This window comes from Trachypithecus francoisi, unplaced genomic scaffold, assembly GCF_009764315.1.
Source record: "Trachypithecus francoisi isolate TF-2019V2 unplaced genomic scaffold, Tfra_2.0 Lachesis_group3, whole genome shotgun sequence".
Lineage (NCBI taxonomy): Eukaryota > Metazoa > Chordata > Mammalia > Primates > Cercopithecidae > Trachypithecus > Trachypithecus francoisi.
In genome coordinates, this window is record NW_022681468.1 from 160324262 (window position 1) to 160340824 (window position 16563).

A 16563-nucleotide genomic window follows, 5' to 3' on the forward strand; every position below is an offset into this window, starting at 1 on the left:
GTTTCATTTTTGTTAAAGGGATTTCACCTCGCTGTTAAAGCAGCATCTCAGTGCTCAAGGTTGGCCCATAGAATGTTCTGGAACTCATGAAGTTGTCTCTCTTTCCTCAGAGCAGTGCTTTACAAACTGTGTGAAATCCTGAGAACTGCAAAATATTAATAGATACTCTGTGTCCAATGGGGCCTATTAGGAAATATTTGAGAAATGCTGGGATAAAGTATTAAACAGCTAAATGAGTATTTCAGCACAGCCCTTCTCAGAGACTTTAATACATGAATACTCAATGCAGGACTCCAAGAAGGGAGCATGTGGCATTTCCCACAGATTCACCACAGGAATTCTGGGAGTGGGGTGGGGACATCTCAAGGGGGAGGGTCTAGTGTTTTCTCATGAACACACTTCCAGAAATGCCGTGTTTTTTCATTGTTGTTTTGTGAGACAGAGTCTCACTCTGTTGCCCAGGCTGGAGTGCAATGGCACAATCTCGGCTCACTGCCACCTCCACCTCCCGGGTTCAAGCAGTTATCCTGTCTCAGCCTCCCAAGTAGCTGGGATTACAGGCATGCACCACCACACCCGGCTAATTTTTTTGTATTTTCACTAGAGACAGGGTTTTGCCATGTTGACCAAGCTGGTCTCGAACTCCTGACCACAGGTGATCTACCTGCCTCAGCCTCACAAAGTGCTGGGATTACAGGTGTGAGCCACCACACCCAGCCAAAGTGTCATCTTAAACCACGAATGTCAGGCAGCCTTTGGACTGCAGTCTTTGAGTACTGTCATCAGAGGGGCCAGGTGGAGCGGTAGGGACAGCATAAAAGACTTCCTAGACCATATTTTTTCTTTAAAAAGAGGCGTTCTGTATAACAGCGTGGGCAACAAAGCATTTTGAGATTACTGATGCGAGGCGTTCCTCCTGGAGCCTCCGTTTTAAAGTGTGTGCTTAGCAGTTATGGCTTGACAGTTGAAATTACAGGCATTCTAAACTGATCATTAAAGCTCGCATATAATTACCTTAATGAGACACAAGCCACACAAGATGTCCCAGATAACTCTGGTTGTCTCTGTTTTCCAGTTCCTTCCACAGAGGTCACATCCAGCCAACCCCGCCTGCGTGACTCCTCATGGCACCGTTCTCCACCAGACCCTGGATTTCGATGAGTTCATCCCCCCACTCCCGCCTCCACCCTATTACCCGCCAGAGTACACCTGCACACCCTCCGCTGAGGCCCAGAGGTTGGTCTCCCACGGCTGCCCACATCTCGAAACCACTGAGATCGGCAGCAGTGTCTGGGAGGTGGGAGTTGCAGTGGTCCTGCAGGCATGGTGGTGAGAACAGAGGAGGCGCAGTGGAAGGAGAGGGTCTTAGACATAGAACATTCCTGTAATGCAACCCAAAAGAAACCGGAGGCAGACAGGTGTTGCTGCCTTACATTCTCATGACATGCAAAGCTGCGGTCACATTACAGTCATTCGTGTAACATGTACAGTTTAATGAAAGATGTAATCGGCTGTATGATGATTTGAATTGTAATGGACAGATCAGTAGAGTTGATTGAAAATGTTGATGTCATTCCAGAAAAAAAAACAAAAGTATAAATCGCCCTGTGACTGAAGCTTTCATTTCACAAGGATGGGAAGTGTTAGGAGAGGGGAAGCCCTGGCCGCCCCTGCTTTGAGAGCCGTCAGCACTTGTGCCTCCTTCTTCGGGCAATGACGATGTGATGTTTCTGTCTTTTTCAGGGGCCTCCACCTGGACTTTGCTCCGTCTCCATTCAGCACTTTGTATGACGAGGCCATCAACAGCCCCGGCCTGCTCTATCCTGCTGAGCTCCCCCCTCCATATGAGGCGGTGGTGGGCCAGCCTCCTCCCAGCCAGGTGAGGCCCAGGGCCCCAGACAAGGCCAGTTCCCATGGAATGCTAGGGACACTGTCCCGGCCGGCCCTTGGAAGGCACCTCACACCGCGCCAGGTCTGAGCTGGCTGTGGAGTGGACACCCATGAGCACCCTGTGCTGAGGCCCCGGGACACATGCATCTCTCTCGAAGCCTTTCAGCAAACCTGTGGGATGTTGGTCTTATTAGTCCTGTGCTGTAGATGAGGCCGCAGGCTCAGAGAGCGGCACCTGCAGGGACGCCAGCCTGGGCCTGGGGCACCCAGTGTTGATGCTTTTCCCCTTGGCTCCCTAGTTCCGTTTCTGCAGCCACCAGTCACAACCCAGGTGCATCTGAGCTTCGTGCTGGTGGGTGGTCTGGGATCCGGGCGGAAGGACCTGGGACAGCTCCTGACCCGAGGGGAGAGCCCCCAGGAGTGGAGCTGGGTCCGTGGACCAAGTACCCAGGGTGCCCCAGCCTGTCTTGATCCCACACTGCCATCACCACCCTCTGGGGAGGGGAGAAAGCGGCCCTGGATCCCTGGTCCTGCCTGAGGCTGAGACGTTTCGGGCCAGGGAAGTGCCTCAGCCACCCGGTCCTTCCGGCCTTCTCTGAGCTGGGCAAGCCAGGCACTCCCGCAGCCTCATGGTGCCTGACACGACAGGCAGTGTGTTCGTGGAGCCTCAGTTTCCTCATCTGTAAAATGGGGGTGATAATAGTGCCAAGGTTATGGGACGAAATGGGATGTTGTCTGTAATGGAGCCAACAGGACTTGGAACATAGTAAGATCTGAATTCAGCAAAAGTCAGTCACCCTTTTGGGGTGTTGTTTTCCTCCTCATCCTCGTTGTTGTCCTGACTCAGTGTGGAATGCTGCTAGCCAGGGCAGAGAGATGGGGACATCTGGAAAAGTCACGTGGCCCATAGTGCAAGGGACCCTCCAGGGACCCACCCTCCGAGGAATATGGGGTTATGTAAATAGACCAAATCGACAGCTCGCTGGCGTCCCTGAAATACAGGGAGAGAAAGCAAGCGACTGGAAAGCATATTTTAGGATATCATCTGTGAACATTTCCCCAATCCTGCTAGAGAGGCCTACAGTCCAATTTAGGAAATGCAGAGAACTCCCCTGACAGGTGGTCAAGGAGGTCCTGGAGGCCTCGGGGACTGGGACATGGCTGGGGAACACAGCAGTGAGTTGGAGCAAAGGGCACGGGCAGGGGAGCCTTGGAGATTCAACAGGAAGGGGCGGAGGTAGGGGCTGAAGCCAATTCTGAGCCCAAGCAGCGAGTGGAGGAGAGCAGACAACAGCATGACCAGAGGCGTCCAGGCCCGCCCAGAACTGCACCCGCTTTGGGCTTCTCAGCAGCCATGGAGCCCCGGATGGTTCTCTCTACCCAGATCACCGGCCAGGCACTGGTACAGGGCATCAGATCAGGCCTGGCCGGCTGCCCGCTGTCTTTGCTGACTCCTGTAAAGACACCCTAGCACAAGGCTCAGACCTTTTGATGTCACCCCCAACGCTCTCCCTGTCACTTTGAGATCCCGAGAGCCCATGTGCATGCAAGCCAGGTGGCAATGCTGGTCCCTGTGACCTTGGTCCCAACCAGTGACCAAGGCAGCGCTGACCCTGAGGAGCCCCTGTGGGTGGAGCAGCCATTTCCATGTTGGCTGAATAAGCTCACAAGCCCTGCTGACCGTCACACCTGCAAGGACTGGTCACCATTGCAGGCAGGGTGGGCTTAGGACAGGAGGAGATGCGACTGCCCTGTGCCCTGTGGAAACATGGACAGCACATTCAGACGCTGTAAGGCACTACGCACCTGGGCACTCATATATACCACAGGGACCTCCTTCAGGGTGGCTTGTGGTGGGTCAGCTCAGCTTCCGGCTGGCCGTGAACCCCCAGTGCACCCTCACACAAGCAGACAGTCCCCGAGCAGCTACCCTGAAATGCCTAAAGCAGCTAGGCAGGCTGCAGCCAGTGACCCCTGAGCCCTTACCAGGACCCCGTTTTTACTGTGGATACTAGAAGCAGATGTGTGGGGCTGCCTTTGGGGAGGGACCCTTTAGTGAGGACGTGGGCATGGCCCTGAAATCCCATTTCTGCACGTGCAGTCATGGAGATGTTCTTAGATGTTTCTATAAAGCTGAGCTGGGACCTCTGCCTTCCCAATGTTGTTTAGTTTTCTGTTTATGATAAAAATAATTCAAATCAGTGTTATCAGTGGAGACAGTTGGCTGTGATAAGAGTTTCGTCAGCACTGCGAGGGGAGCCCAGTGCACTGTGGGGCACCTGCCATGACATCAGGCCCAAATGGGGGTCCATGGAGGGTCTGGGAGGTCAGGCTGGGTGGGCATCAGGCAGGTGAGGTGCAGGGAGTGGGGCTGGAAGGGCTCCTGAGAGAGGGAACAGCCTGTGCAAAGGCTCAGAAGGAAGGACAGGCACAGCGTATCCCCCAAACAGAAGGTCGTCCATAAAGAGTGTCAGATGAGTGTGCGTGGGTGGTGATCCGTCTGGGTGTGGTGGGTTGAATTCTGAGTGAGTGTCCACCAGATGACTGGAGCTGTAGTTCAGAGTGATCAGAGTTAGCTGCCGCTGTCACTGGAGCCTGGAAAATGGGAGAGAGGGAGCCCCCCAGAACAACACCATTGCAGGTGGCAATGCCACCCCCACACACGACAGGCTACAGGGCACGAGGCAGGCTCCCAGGAGCCTGGATGTGCCAAAACCAGCAGTTCCGGAAGGAAGCAATGGGCCCGGTGCTGTCCAGAAGCTAACCCCCAGGGCCACGTGGCTCACTGTGGAGGGAGGGGCTGCTGGTGACCTTGGCAGAGCAGCTTTGATGGGATGGAGGGCAGGGCTGGACCACATCAGGTAAAGGAGTGGATGGCACATGCACAGGGGAGCACAGGTGTGGCTGTGGTTTTCAGACACCAGTGGGTCACCCCCTGGGGAACTTGATAATCAAATCCTAATGGCTGGGCCCACCCCCAGGGCTCCTGAGTCAGTAATTGGGGTGTTGAAGTGGAGGGTTGGGGCTAAGAATTCGGTGCCTATCAAAGCCTCAGCCGTGCTGCTGCTCCCACTTGGAGAGCAGGAGCAGATCACTCTTGCAGGGTGCTCGGTAAGGAGGAGAGAAGGTGGGATGGTAGGTAGAGGGGAGTGTGGATCTGGGACCTTTGAGGAGGTCACCAGGCAGATATGGAAGGACCTAGATGGTGGGGATGCAGGCCCAGGACAGGGCCCTCCGTGACGGAAGCCCCTGGGAAGGCAGAGGGGAGGCTGACCGAGGGTGCAATGGGCAGGCAGCTCCACGCTGTAGCCAGCAGGGGCACTGGGCAGGGTGGCGGGTGGATCCAGAAACCCCTGAAGGTGGCAGAGGTGTGTGGTTCCCCCATGGCTGCCTTGTGGTGAGGGGGCAGCTCTGTCCCCTCCACCACCTCTGCTCAGCGACCCTGCCTGCTGCCATCACAACTCCAGCTCTGCACTGGGACTGACTCTGAGCCTGCTTCCCTGTTCTCCCTTCTGCCCCTCGGACCCCTCTGCCTCCTGACGACAGGAACCCCTGTCCATGGAGCCCAGGCCCTGGCTTCCCAAGGGCCCTGCCTGCCGGAAGTAGCTTCTGGACCTGGGTGTGCCATTCAGTGCGTGACCCCACAGCGGCACCCAGAAGGAATGGGTTCCTGTTGCGTCACAATTTCACTGTTTTCTCTGAAGAACAGAATACATCGGAAGGGATGGGGCTGGTTCTGAAACCAATGCGACCTTCTCCAAAACTCTGGAGAATTCTTTCAGTTGAGATTTCTTTCTCAGAACTGGTGAGAAGAGCTGAAAGGTCAGAGGCTGATCTTGAATTAGCTTGTGTTGGCTCAGAGACCCCCAGCTCCCCATGCTGGCAGGGGCACAGCACGACCGCCTGCAGGGCCTGTCCCTGGGCGCCCCCTGGCAGCAGGGCAGCATCTGGTGATGAAGGAGCCGCTAGAGCCCTTGGGCCCACTCTCTTTGACCCCGTGGCCTGGAAGCACTTTTTAGTTCACGGCCATGTCTGGGAGTCTGGAAATCAAAGAAGCCCATTACCATCCACAGAGGGAAGGCCATGCCGCCAGCTGCGCCACCAGCTGTCCCCTCCCCAGGCAGCAAAGCCCCCCCGGCTAGTCAGCAAGGAGCGCCCCTTCACAGCACGACCCTGCACCCCGGGCGAGGCGGGGTCAGTTGCTTCTCCTTGTTAGGACAAATGGCGTAGAAAGTGCCCTCAGCACTCGTTTGGATAAAGAGGAGGCTGCAGAAGGCGGGCTCTGTGGGGTAACAGCCCACTCTGGGGCGGGGCGGGGGGTGCGCTGGGGAAGAGGTTTGACAGCCGCCCCAAGGTGGGCTCCATACGCACTTGCCTGGTTGATGGGCCGTGCACTCTTCCTTTCCGGCTTAGGTCACAGGCCGGATTAGGGTAGGATTAGGTTAGATGCCATTCTCTTTCCTGTGGTTCGAGGCTGTACACTTCAGCCAGTGTTCAGGGAGTTTCTTTTGATAGCACGAAAGTGATTGAGAAATTGCCAGTTTGATCCTGTCTGGGTGGCAAGTGTATGTGTCAGGGACCACTGATGACAGTGGTCCTCCAGGGGCTATAGGACAGAATCCCCTTGTCACGGCACTCTCATGTGGAGACTGGACAGAGACAAACTTCTCTGAGGCTTCTGCAGAAGAATCGGGCCTGGTGATCTGGGAAGGCTGGGGTGCGTGTTGTGGGGGGGAGGTGATGTGGGGAGGCTGGGGTGCGTGTTGTGGGGGGGAGGTGATCTGGGGAGGCTGGGGTGCGTGTTGTGGGGGGGAGGTGATGTGGGGAGGCTGGGGTGCGTGTTGTGGGGGGGAGGTGATCTGGGGAGGCTGGGGTGCGTGTTGTGGGGGGGAGGTGATGTGGGGTGGCTTGTCGGGGTGCTGGGGTGTGTGAAGAAGGGGGAGGTGATTGGGGGTGGGGTGTGTGAAGGGGAGGTGATGTGGGGTGCTGCAGTGTGTGAAGGGGGAGGTGATGTGGGGTGCTGGAGTGTGTGAAGGGGGAGGTGATCTGGGGGGCTGGAGTGTGTGAAGGGGGAGGTGATCTGGGGGGCTGGAGTGTGTGAAGGGGGAGGTGATCTGGGGGGTGGGGTGTGTGAAGGGGGAGGTGATGGGGGTGGAGTGTGTGAAGGGGGAGGTGATGTGGGGGATGGAGTGTGTGAAGGGGGAGGTGATGGGGGTGGAGTGTGTGAAGGGGGAGGTGATATGGGGGATGGGGTGTGTGAAGGGGGAGGTGATGTGGGGGGCTTGTCGGGGTGCTGGGGTGTGTGAAGGAGGGAGAGGTGATTTGGAGGGGTATGAAGGAGGGGGAGGTGATTTGGGGGGTATGAAGGAGGGGGAAGTGATGTGGGGAATGGGGTATGTGAAGGGGGAGGTGATGTGGGGGGCTTGTCAGGGTGCTGGGGTGTGTGAAGGAGGGAGAGGTGATTTGGAGGGGTGGGGTGTGTGAAGGAGGGGGAGGTGATTTAAGGGGTATGAAGGAGGGGGAGGTGATTTGGGTATGAAGGAGGGGGAAGTGATGTGGGGAATGGGGTATGTGAAGGGGGAGGTGATGTGGGGGGCTTGTCGGGGTGCTGGGGTTTGTGAAGAAGGGGGAGGTGATTTGGGGGTTGGGGTGTGTGAAGGAGGGGGAGGTGATTGGAGGGGTGGGGTGTGTGAAGGAGGGGGAGGTGATTGGCGGGGTGGGGTGTGTGAAGAAGGGGAAGGTGATTTGGGGGGTATGAAGGAGGGGGAAGTGATGTGGGGATGGGGTATGTGAAGGGGGAGGTGATGTGGGGGGCTTGTCAGGGTGCTGGGGTGTGTGAAGGAGGGAGAGGTGATTTGGAGGGGTGGGGTGTGTGAAGGAGGGGGAGGTGATTTAAGGGGTATGAAGGAGGGGGAGGTGATTTGGGTATGAAGGAGGGGGAAGTGATGTGGGGAATGGGGTATGTGAAGGGGGAGGTGATGTGGGGGGCTTGTCGGGGTGCTGGGGTTTGTGAAGAAGGGGGAGGTGATTTGGGGGTTGGGGTGTGTGAAGGAGGGGGAGGTGATTGGAGGGGTGGGGTGTGTGAAGGAGGGGGAGGTGATTGGCGGGGTGGGGTGTGTGAAGAAGGGGAAGGTGATTTGGGGGGTATGAAGGAGGGGGAAGTGATGTGGGGATGGGGTATGTGAAGGGGGAGGTGATGTGGGGGGCTTGTCAGGGTGCTGGGGTGTGTGAAGGAGGGAGAGGTGATTGGAGGGGTGGGGTGTGTGAAGGAGGGGGAGGTGATTTAAGGGGTATGAAGGAGGGGGAGGTGATTTGGGTATGAAGGAGGGGGAAGTGATGTGGGGAATGGGGTATGTGAAGGGGGAGGTGATGTGGGGGGCTTGTCGGGGTGCTGGGGTTTGTGAAGAAGGGGGAGGTGATTTGGGGGTTGGGGTGTGTGAAGGAGGGGGAGGTGATTGGAGGGGTGGGGTGTGTGAAGGAGGGGGAGGTGATTGGCGGGGTGGGGTGTGTGAAGAAGGGGAAGGTGATTTGGGGGGTATGAAGGAGGGGGAAGTGATGTGGGGATGGGGTGTGTGAAGGGGGAGGTGATGTGGGGGGGTGTGAAGGGGCAGGTGATGTGGGGGGCTGCAGTGTGTGAAGGAGGCAGAGGTGGTGCAGATGAAGGTCAGAGCACCAGCTAAGGCCCATGGCGGGATGGCCTGGAGCCTGAATGTGGGAGCTTCAGCACCCCAGGGCTGAAATCATTTGGGCAGATATTTTATGACCTTGGATGTCAAACTGTAGAAGTGCCTTTGAGGAGTGGCGTCTTGGGTGTGACCCAGTGGTGCTTTAGGAGTTTAATTTGGTGGCAGCATGCCGGGTGGAAGGAAACCTGAGCACGAGACAAGGAGTCATGAGAAGGGATAGGGACCAGCAGAGTCCGGGACCAGCAGAGTCCGGGACCAGCACCAGGTCCTAAAACTTATGATCGGCATAAAATCTGTTAGCAAAGTGTCTTTAAAATTTGCCTTGAGCCACCAGCCTAAAATTTTAACTCCTATTTTCCATGATTGCTGGAATCGCCACAAAAGAACAGCTCTTCATAAATCTGGTTCTAAATGGTTGGCCTCACCCAGGAGTGGGAAACAAACCGCAGGATGGGGCAGAATTTCCATGCAAGTATCTCAGCCACCAAGCTTCGTAAAATGTGAATTATTTGTGGAAATGCCAATTGATTTTTCATTTACCATGACTGTTCAGAATAGCATATCTGCAGACCAGAAAGATCCAGGTGAAGGGATTCCCGCAGATCTCCTGTCAACAGCCCTCTCCCCGCTCTCCTACAAGGAGCTGTGTTTATGAGCTTCCTCGCTGAAATCACATTTCAACTGAAATTCTATGCCACAAATATATTTCTTCCCCACCCTTTTCTACTGCCGTTATAGTTCATCGAAAATGCTGTATGGAAGGAACCTTTCCCCATGGCATAAGCCATTTTCCCCATGGCTTAGCGTGGCAAGGTGGCTTCTGACATCAGGGAAGGGCCACATTTAAATTAAACTCTTGACACTCTGCTTGCGAGAGGTGATAGATAGCTCCCAGGAGCTGCCTCCTCTGGAGACCAAATTTGACCGGGAGCCAGAGGAAGTGAGTGACGCTTCTGCACGACATGAAGCGAATCCAGTTTCCTCCTGACCTTGTCCCACAGTAGATTTTCTTTCTTTTGTTTTATTTATATTTCTTTATTACCAGAAGATTTTCTTTTAGACAGCGGAGTTCTAAGTTACCACCCATCTATGATCCAAAAGAAAAGCAAGTCCGAGAGAGGGTTAGATATGGGAGGAGAGACACAGGATGAAAGAAACCGTTAGGGCATTGTTCGCTTCTTGTGACTCATGGAAGGTTCTGGACAGAGCTTTCCAAAACTGGTTATTGGCACATCATGACTTCAGTGAACAAGCAGGTGGGTGCTGACGGTGGGGTGAACTCCCCCTCACCGGTTCCCTGCCAGCAGAATGAGAGGGCTAAGGAAGAAAAATAGCGTGGACCGCATTACACCAAAGCATCTTAGTGAGATCAAAGGACTCACTTGGGCAGCTCTCCATCTTCTCTGTCTCGGAACCCCCTCTCAAGCGCCACGCTGCGGGGCGGTCCTTTGTGCGGGTGGGAAGGCTGCAGCTCACACCCTTTGTGCGGGTGGGAAGGCTGCAGCTCACACCCTTTGTGCGGATGGGAAGGCTGCAGTTCACACACCCTTTGTGCGGGTGGGAAGGCTGCAGCTCACACCCTTTGTGCGGGTGGGAAGGCTGCAGCTCACACCCTTTGTGCGGGTGGGAAGGCTGCAGCCCCAACCCCCGCCCGGGTGTCAGCCTGGCTGAAGAGCAGAGATGAAGGAGACCAGCTATCTGATTGAAGTGGCGGGAGATGAGGGAGGCAGAAATGTCATTACCTGAGCTGGAATCAGACCAAGCCGCAGGAGCCCCCTCACCTTCCCAGTCTCCTCTGGAGCTCAGTATTTGCAAGTGTATCCCCAAAGCAATTCTGAAATAACACACGGATTCACAAATTGTTTTCTGAGGTAGCATGGGGTGCACGGGGGTGCCCACGTGACGTGTGTATAGTGTGTATCGCGTCCAAACATCGCATCCAGGAGGCCCTAATGCCCTCCGAGGTGGAAAGCATGGCCCACACAGAATGGGCAGAACAAAGATGGGGCAGAGAGCAGAGCGGGTGTAGCCTTCCCCTTATTCCGAGGCCTCTCCAGGCAGAATCAGTATATCCAAGAAGAAAGCTGAAAAAAGCAGGGCGTGGTAGCTCATGCCTATAATCCCAGCCACTCAGAAGGCTGAGGCCAGAGAATTGCTTAAGCCCAGGAGTTCAAGGCTGCAGTGAGCTATGATTGCACCACTGCACTCCAAGCTGGGCCATGGAGTGAGCCCCTGTCTCTAAAATATATCAATAAAGAAAAAGAAATTGAAAGCCACAGAAGCTCGATGACTGTGCAACTCAGGCTCAGGTGGCTCTGTGGCCCTGTCAGGCGCTCTCATGGCAAACGTTCAGAAAAAGAGGCTTTCAGCCAGGCGCAGTGACTCACGCCTTGTAATCCCAGCACTTTGGGAGGCCGAAGCAGGCAGATCACCTGAGGTCAGGAGTTTGATACCAGCCTGGCCAAGATGGCAAAACCCCATCTCTACTAAAAATATAAAAACTAGCCAGGCACCGTGGTGGGCACCTGTCATCCCAGCTACTCAGGAGGCTGAAGCAGGAGAATCACTTGAACCCGGGTGGTGGAGGTTGCAGTGAGCCGAGATCGTACCATTGCACTCCAGCCTGGGCCACAGAGCAAGACTCTGCCTCAAAGAAAAGAAAAAAGAAAACTAGGCTTTGGCTTTGGCAAGGGCGACTTGAACCCTCACACCCCACCTCCTAAATGTAGAGGAGAGGAGTGGAGCTGTGGGTGAACGTCTCTTAGCACTTCCCACCAGGAGACAAGATGAAGCACCTGCACTACTGGAGGCTGCTGTGCTGCGTTCCCATGGACGACCCGCCTTGACGCTTTCCGTCTCTTACTGTAGGTTACAAGTATGGATCAACAGGTGGCCGAGTCCAGCTTCGGGGACCCAAACACCAGTGCTGGCTTCAGCACTCCAGGTAATCTTATGTCTTTCAGCTCCTGAAGTGGGATGTTCCTGTTTTCAAGGATGTCTCTTTGTGTCCTTGTTCTCTTCTCTTCTTCCTCCTCCCTCCATTTCTTACTCTTTAAGGGGCTGGAGTTTGCAGCAGCCTTTCCCATTGAATATCCTGTATGTTCCCCACATTTCTTCCCGTGCCTCCATCCACTACAGTCAGCATACCTGGGAGACCTCCGCACTCTCCGGGAAGAACTTGTCCCTCTTTGCCCCACTTTCTCCCTTGACGGGTATGGATTTGAAGAAGAGCATGACTCCATCTAGGGTCCCCTTTCCAGGGCCAAAGTTGTACCTACCGGGCGAATGTCCACACGGCACCTCCCTCTGAAGAAGGTGTCTGGGCTGGGCGGCTGGCAGGAGGGCGCAGGCTGGAAGTCATGTCCTTGAGGGCATTGAAGGACACGTGTTCAACAGTCAAATCCCCAAACACAGAGGGTGGGAGTCACGTGCAAAGCCGGGGCTGGGGAGGTAGTCTAAGGCTGCAGGAAAGCAGAAGCGTCCTTTACAGCAGAGGGAACGAGGGCACAGAGGCCAGGCCAGCTAGAGAGCCGCCGTCTTGAGGCTCCTGCGAGGGGTCACGTGGGCTGGCTTCTTTGGAGAACAAAGTTAGATAACTCATGCGATCCCACAGAGGGCCAGGATGATGGTCCCAGGGCACTCTGTCATCTGCTGAACACTCACTCGACATCCAAGAGAAACAGGAAGGGGCTGCCTGTCTGGGAGGCCACCTGGGGTTGTAGAGCGCAGCGTCTTTGCAGTTGTGGGATTTGGAAGCAAGCTTGTCCTTCCTTTGGTTGCTGCAAGCCATCAGAGGCTGTTCGAGAAGGCGTTCAGTGACCTCCCCAGGGCAACCCCAGGTACAGTGTATCTCAGTCACTGTCACAGGGCGGCCGTACCTGTAGCATTCCGGGGTTTGGGCTGAGGGAGGCCTGTGCTGCCGGACGGAGCCCTTTCCTGCATCCTGTCTCAGGGCAGGTGGAAATAGACAGGGTGCTCCTCGCCCAGACTTCAGCAGGGCTGGATCTTCCGCCCGCCCGCGACCTGGGTGGTGAACTCTACAGCTGACCCAGGCTCCAGAACCCAGGCTTCTGCTGGGGTACAGGGCTCAGGACTCTCCTGAGTAGAGGACCATCTTGGTGGCTGTGTGACCCTCAACCCTTCCCTGTCTAAGCCCATTTCTGCAGCTGTGGGGTGGGGGTAACAGATGGGCAGTGAGGATGAATAGTGGGAGGTGCCTGAAAAGCCTGTCACCCACGGGCAAGCTGTCAGACGCAGGGAAAACAAAGGGTGGCAGGAGCAGACCCGAAGCCCCACGCCCGGAGGAGTTCAGGCTTCTGTGATCTCTGAAGTGTCCCCCATGCAGGCAACTCCACTCCAGCGCCGGGAGGGGCCTCTGAGGGCACCTGGTGATTGGAGGGGAGAGTGCAGGAGCAGTTAATCACGCTGTCACGTGCATGCACACCGCGTGGAGGTGGCATTAAAATAGACTCCGATCCAGCCGCCGTGGAGTGGTTATGGGCAGGAGCCCAGCCCTGGCCAGCATCCCGGTCCAGAGCAGTAGTTCTTCCAGTTTGGAGGGCATCAGAATTCCCTAGAGGGCTCACTCCAACCCCGGTGGCTGGGCCCAGTGCCAGGGTCTCTGCTTCCATGGGTCTGGGGTCCAGCTGAGCGTCTGCATTCCCGGCTCGTTCCCAGGGCAAGGCTACTGCGGCTGCTGGCCTGGCCTCCACACTCTGAGAGCCAAGGCCACTGTCCTGTGGGCGGAATTTGTCCCACCTGCCTGCACCACCCTGTCTGGCTGCAGTGCAGGCCTGGGGCTGCACCCCTGCATGGGTGGGCCAGATCTCAGGCCCACCGGGACCTGTCGGGGATGGCTTGATGTCCCTCGGAGCTGCTATGTACCCCTGCACCGGCCCTGTTCACCCAGACCAAAGCGTCTGGTGACCAAAGCATCTGATTTCTGACTTGTAGTCTCTTGTGTAGTGTGAAGGGTCTAAGTCCCCGACCCGTGCCATTCCTGGAATGCTTTCTGGGAGCTCATCTGGTGCCCCCAACTTTCAACAGCATAGAGCAGCATTTGTCCATCCTACTCAGTGTTTCCGCACCCCAGGGTTTCAGAGTTCATCTAGGTCTGCAGTTGGAGACGCAGACCTTGTCCCACGCCAGCGTCCCCTGCGGTCACCTGCCCTAATGCCATGTCCCTTCTCTTGCAGTACCAGCTGACAGCACAAGCCTCCTGGTGTCTGAGGGCACCGCTACGCCAGGTTCCAGCCCATCCCCCGATGGCCCTGTGGACGCCTCAGCACCCTCTGAATCTGCCCTTCACCCTGGCTGCGTGTCTCCAGAGGATCCTGGCATGGGCTTGCAGGTGCAGCCAGGTCCCGGGCATGTATCCCGCTCTACCAGTGACCCCACCTCGTGCACATCTGGCACGGCAGGTAGGGTGGCCAGACTCACCCCTCACCCATGTCCCCAGAGTGGCCGGCTTTCCCTGGATGCTGCAGGTCTCAGTGATCCCTGAGAGTGGAGGCCTGGCCCTGCGAATCCTGTCTGGGGCCACACTGGGAATGTGGTCTTGACCCCTGAGCCAGGGCCCCTCTGCACCCTACCAGGCTGCCACTCTGGCAGGGGAGGAAGGATTCAAGGGGCCCAGGGGGCCAGTCCAGGACATTTGCTGTGAGTGCTGCACATGTGCTCCAGGGCCCAGAAAAGGCCTAGAGTCTTGCACAGGACAGATGACCCCTGACGATAGCTCTGGGTATGGGGTGTCATCGGCTGGAGCCACCCCAGGCAGACACGGGTGCTTTTTCAGAAGCACTTCCCAGGCACCTTGGCAGCACTCTCCACACAGCCCAGAGCTTCCGAAAATCACCCCAGGTGACTGTGTCCACGGGCAGTGCCCTGGAGTCTAGGACCTGGCACCGGGTCCCTGTGGCCAGCAGCCCAGGAATTTGCATTTCACACTAACTCCCCCCAAGTCTTGGGCACCCCCGGGGCTGGAGAATTCACACCCAGTCCTCATTGCTGTCTTTTGAGAGGAGGCTCAGTTTCTGCCAATAAAGACTGGTGGACCTTTGACCTCCATGCCATTGCGGTAGGGAAGTGCAGGGACCCCGAAGAGGGCGCCGCGGGTCTGGCTCAGTCTCCCCTCGATGGTCTTGCCCAGCTGACCCCTACTGGAGCTCGGCTGCGCCAGGACGAACCGAGTCCCTGAAAGGAACCAGGACCCGCAGTAGCCAGTTGCCTGGAGGTGCCTTCCTGGTGCAGATACCAGGTTTGGCCCGTGTGGACTCCCTGGCTGCGGTCCTCTCTGCATTCTCTTTCCTGCATCCCATTGCCGGCTCACAGGGAGACAGTCCCGTCGAACCTTCTGAAACACCCCGCTCTGCTGGTTTATTCAGAGCTCCAGAGCCTCTCTCCACCACGCTCACATTCACTCACTGAGGTTTGGAGGAGGATGCCCTGTACTTGGAGGGGCTCATGGGTCCAGTCTGTGGCCCCCTGATGGCTTTGTTTGGCCTGCCCCCCTCAGTGAAATTCACACCTCGGCACCCACACACCTGCCTGACGCCGCTGTCCCCTCTTGGTTAGGCTGATCTGCACACCACAGGCAGGGCCTTCCAGGGTGCCTGGAGCTCTTCGGGTGCAGGTGGGTATTCCCGTGAAGGGGGCTGGGCTTTCTTTGAGCCACTGGCCCATTGCACTGTGTCGGGGTGGGACCCAGGACACCACTTGACCCACAGCAGGCCTGGCCAGCTGCAGGGCGGTTCCTGTCTGATCTGCCGCTGGGTGGCCGTCAGCTCAGCAGGTTTCTCCTGCTTGCTCACCATATAAAATACATGTCTTAGTCACAGGCGAGTTGTGATAGCTTTCTCAGGAATTCCTTTGTCCCTTTCATGTGTTCACTGAATTCTCCTTCTGGTTAAGGCGATGCCTCTTCACACAAGCCGCCGTGTAGCCAGGACCTGGAAGCGGGACTGTCTGAGGCTGTGCCGGGGAGCGGTGAGAGGCTTCTTTTCTAAAGTGCTGTGACTGCACCTGCTGGGAGGTGGGGCAGGTGTGGGTGTGTCCTTGGCTACATTGTTTCCAAATGCAGCTCCTCACCCCATCCCCGGCAATGGGGGCTGCCCACTCTCTGGCTTTGAGGGCCTTTCTCTTGCTTTCTCTCTCTCTGCGCTTATTTCAAGGGCTAGCACTAATTTAACACGCATGTGGCTGCTCAGCCCACTTGATGAGATTTCATCTGGGCAGATGGGCCCCACCTGGGAGTTTCTTCATTTCTCATGTTTAATTGCCAGGCTTGCCAGTTGCCACCAAACAAGACCCCAGAACAGACCACCCAGAATGTGCCAACTTTGGCGTGAAGCTCAGGCTGGGCAAGCCAGGCCTTCGCTGGACCTTGTTGGCGTTCCTCGCCGCTGATTGCCAGAGCTGGCCTTCTCACAGGGACCCTCAGCCCAGTGTCCAGCCTGTGGGTCATGCAGAGAGGCTGTCAACCCTGTGGGGAGCTAGAGCCAGGTCCCCAGCCTCTGGCCTGGCAGGCAGTGGAGCAGGGCACTGGGCGGTGGCTGCCTGCACCTGGCATGATGGCAGGGGGGTCTCATGTTCCCTCTGCCACCCCCAACTCTGGTCTTAAGGCAGACCCTGTCTCTAGATGCCATGGTTCAGCCCCAGCAAGAGATCAGACCCAAAGGGGCAAAGGTCGTGGAGCCGAGAAGACTGGGAAGGACCAGCCCCTGTGCCCTCGGGATTCTAGCAGGGGCGGAAGGCAGGTTCCTGTCTGCTGCAGCGGCCCTTCCCCCTAGGCCTTCGTTCCTGGAGGCTGCAGCCCCTGGAGGTTGACCCTAGCTCAGCTTGGGGTTGAGAAGGGGAGGAGAGATGCGATGCGGATGGCAGGGAGTGCCCAGAGCGCCAGCCCCGGGAACACGGAAACCCCAGGAGGAGTCTCCTCCTGAGGGCAGACTGTCCTTTGCTTTTGAGTTAACTTCTTCAACGGCTGCCTTGA

The 16563-nt window shown here is 56.7% G+C and overlaps 1 protein-coding gene across 2 annotated transcripts in view; it reads left to right on the forward strand.

Annotated features, from left to right (window-relative positions):
• Positions 1-16563, forward strand: part of FAM189A1 (family with sequence similarity 189 member A1) — a 466288-nt gene that overhangs the window by 449105 nt on the left and 620 nt on the right. The window contains exons 6-11 of one of the 2 annotated variants that reach the window (XM_033190738.1): positions 1076-1236; positions 1744-1879; positions 11445-11520; positions 13772-13996; positions 15486-15560; positions 15857-16549. In XM_033190738.1, the coding sequence (XP_033046629.1) occupies positions 1076-1236; positions 1744-1879; positions 11445-11520; positions 13772-13996; positions 15486-15560; positions 15857-16194 (1011 nt within the window). In that variant the 3' untranslated portion in view covers positions 16195-16549. Of the gene's footprint in view, positions 1-1075; positions 1237-1743; positions 1880-11444; positions 11521-13771; positions 13997-15485; positions 15561-15856; positions 16550-16563 lie in introns of those variants that run through there. The other variant, XM_033190739.1, reaches the window with a different exon arrangement.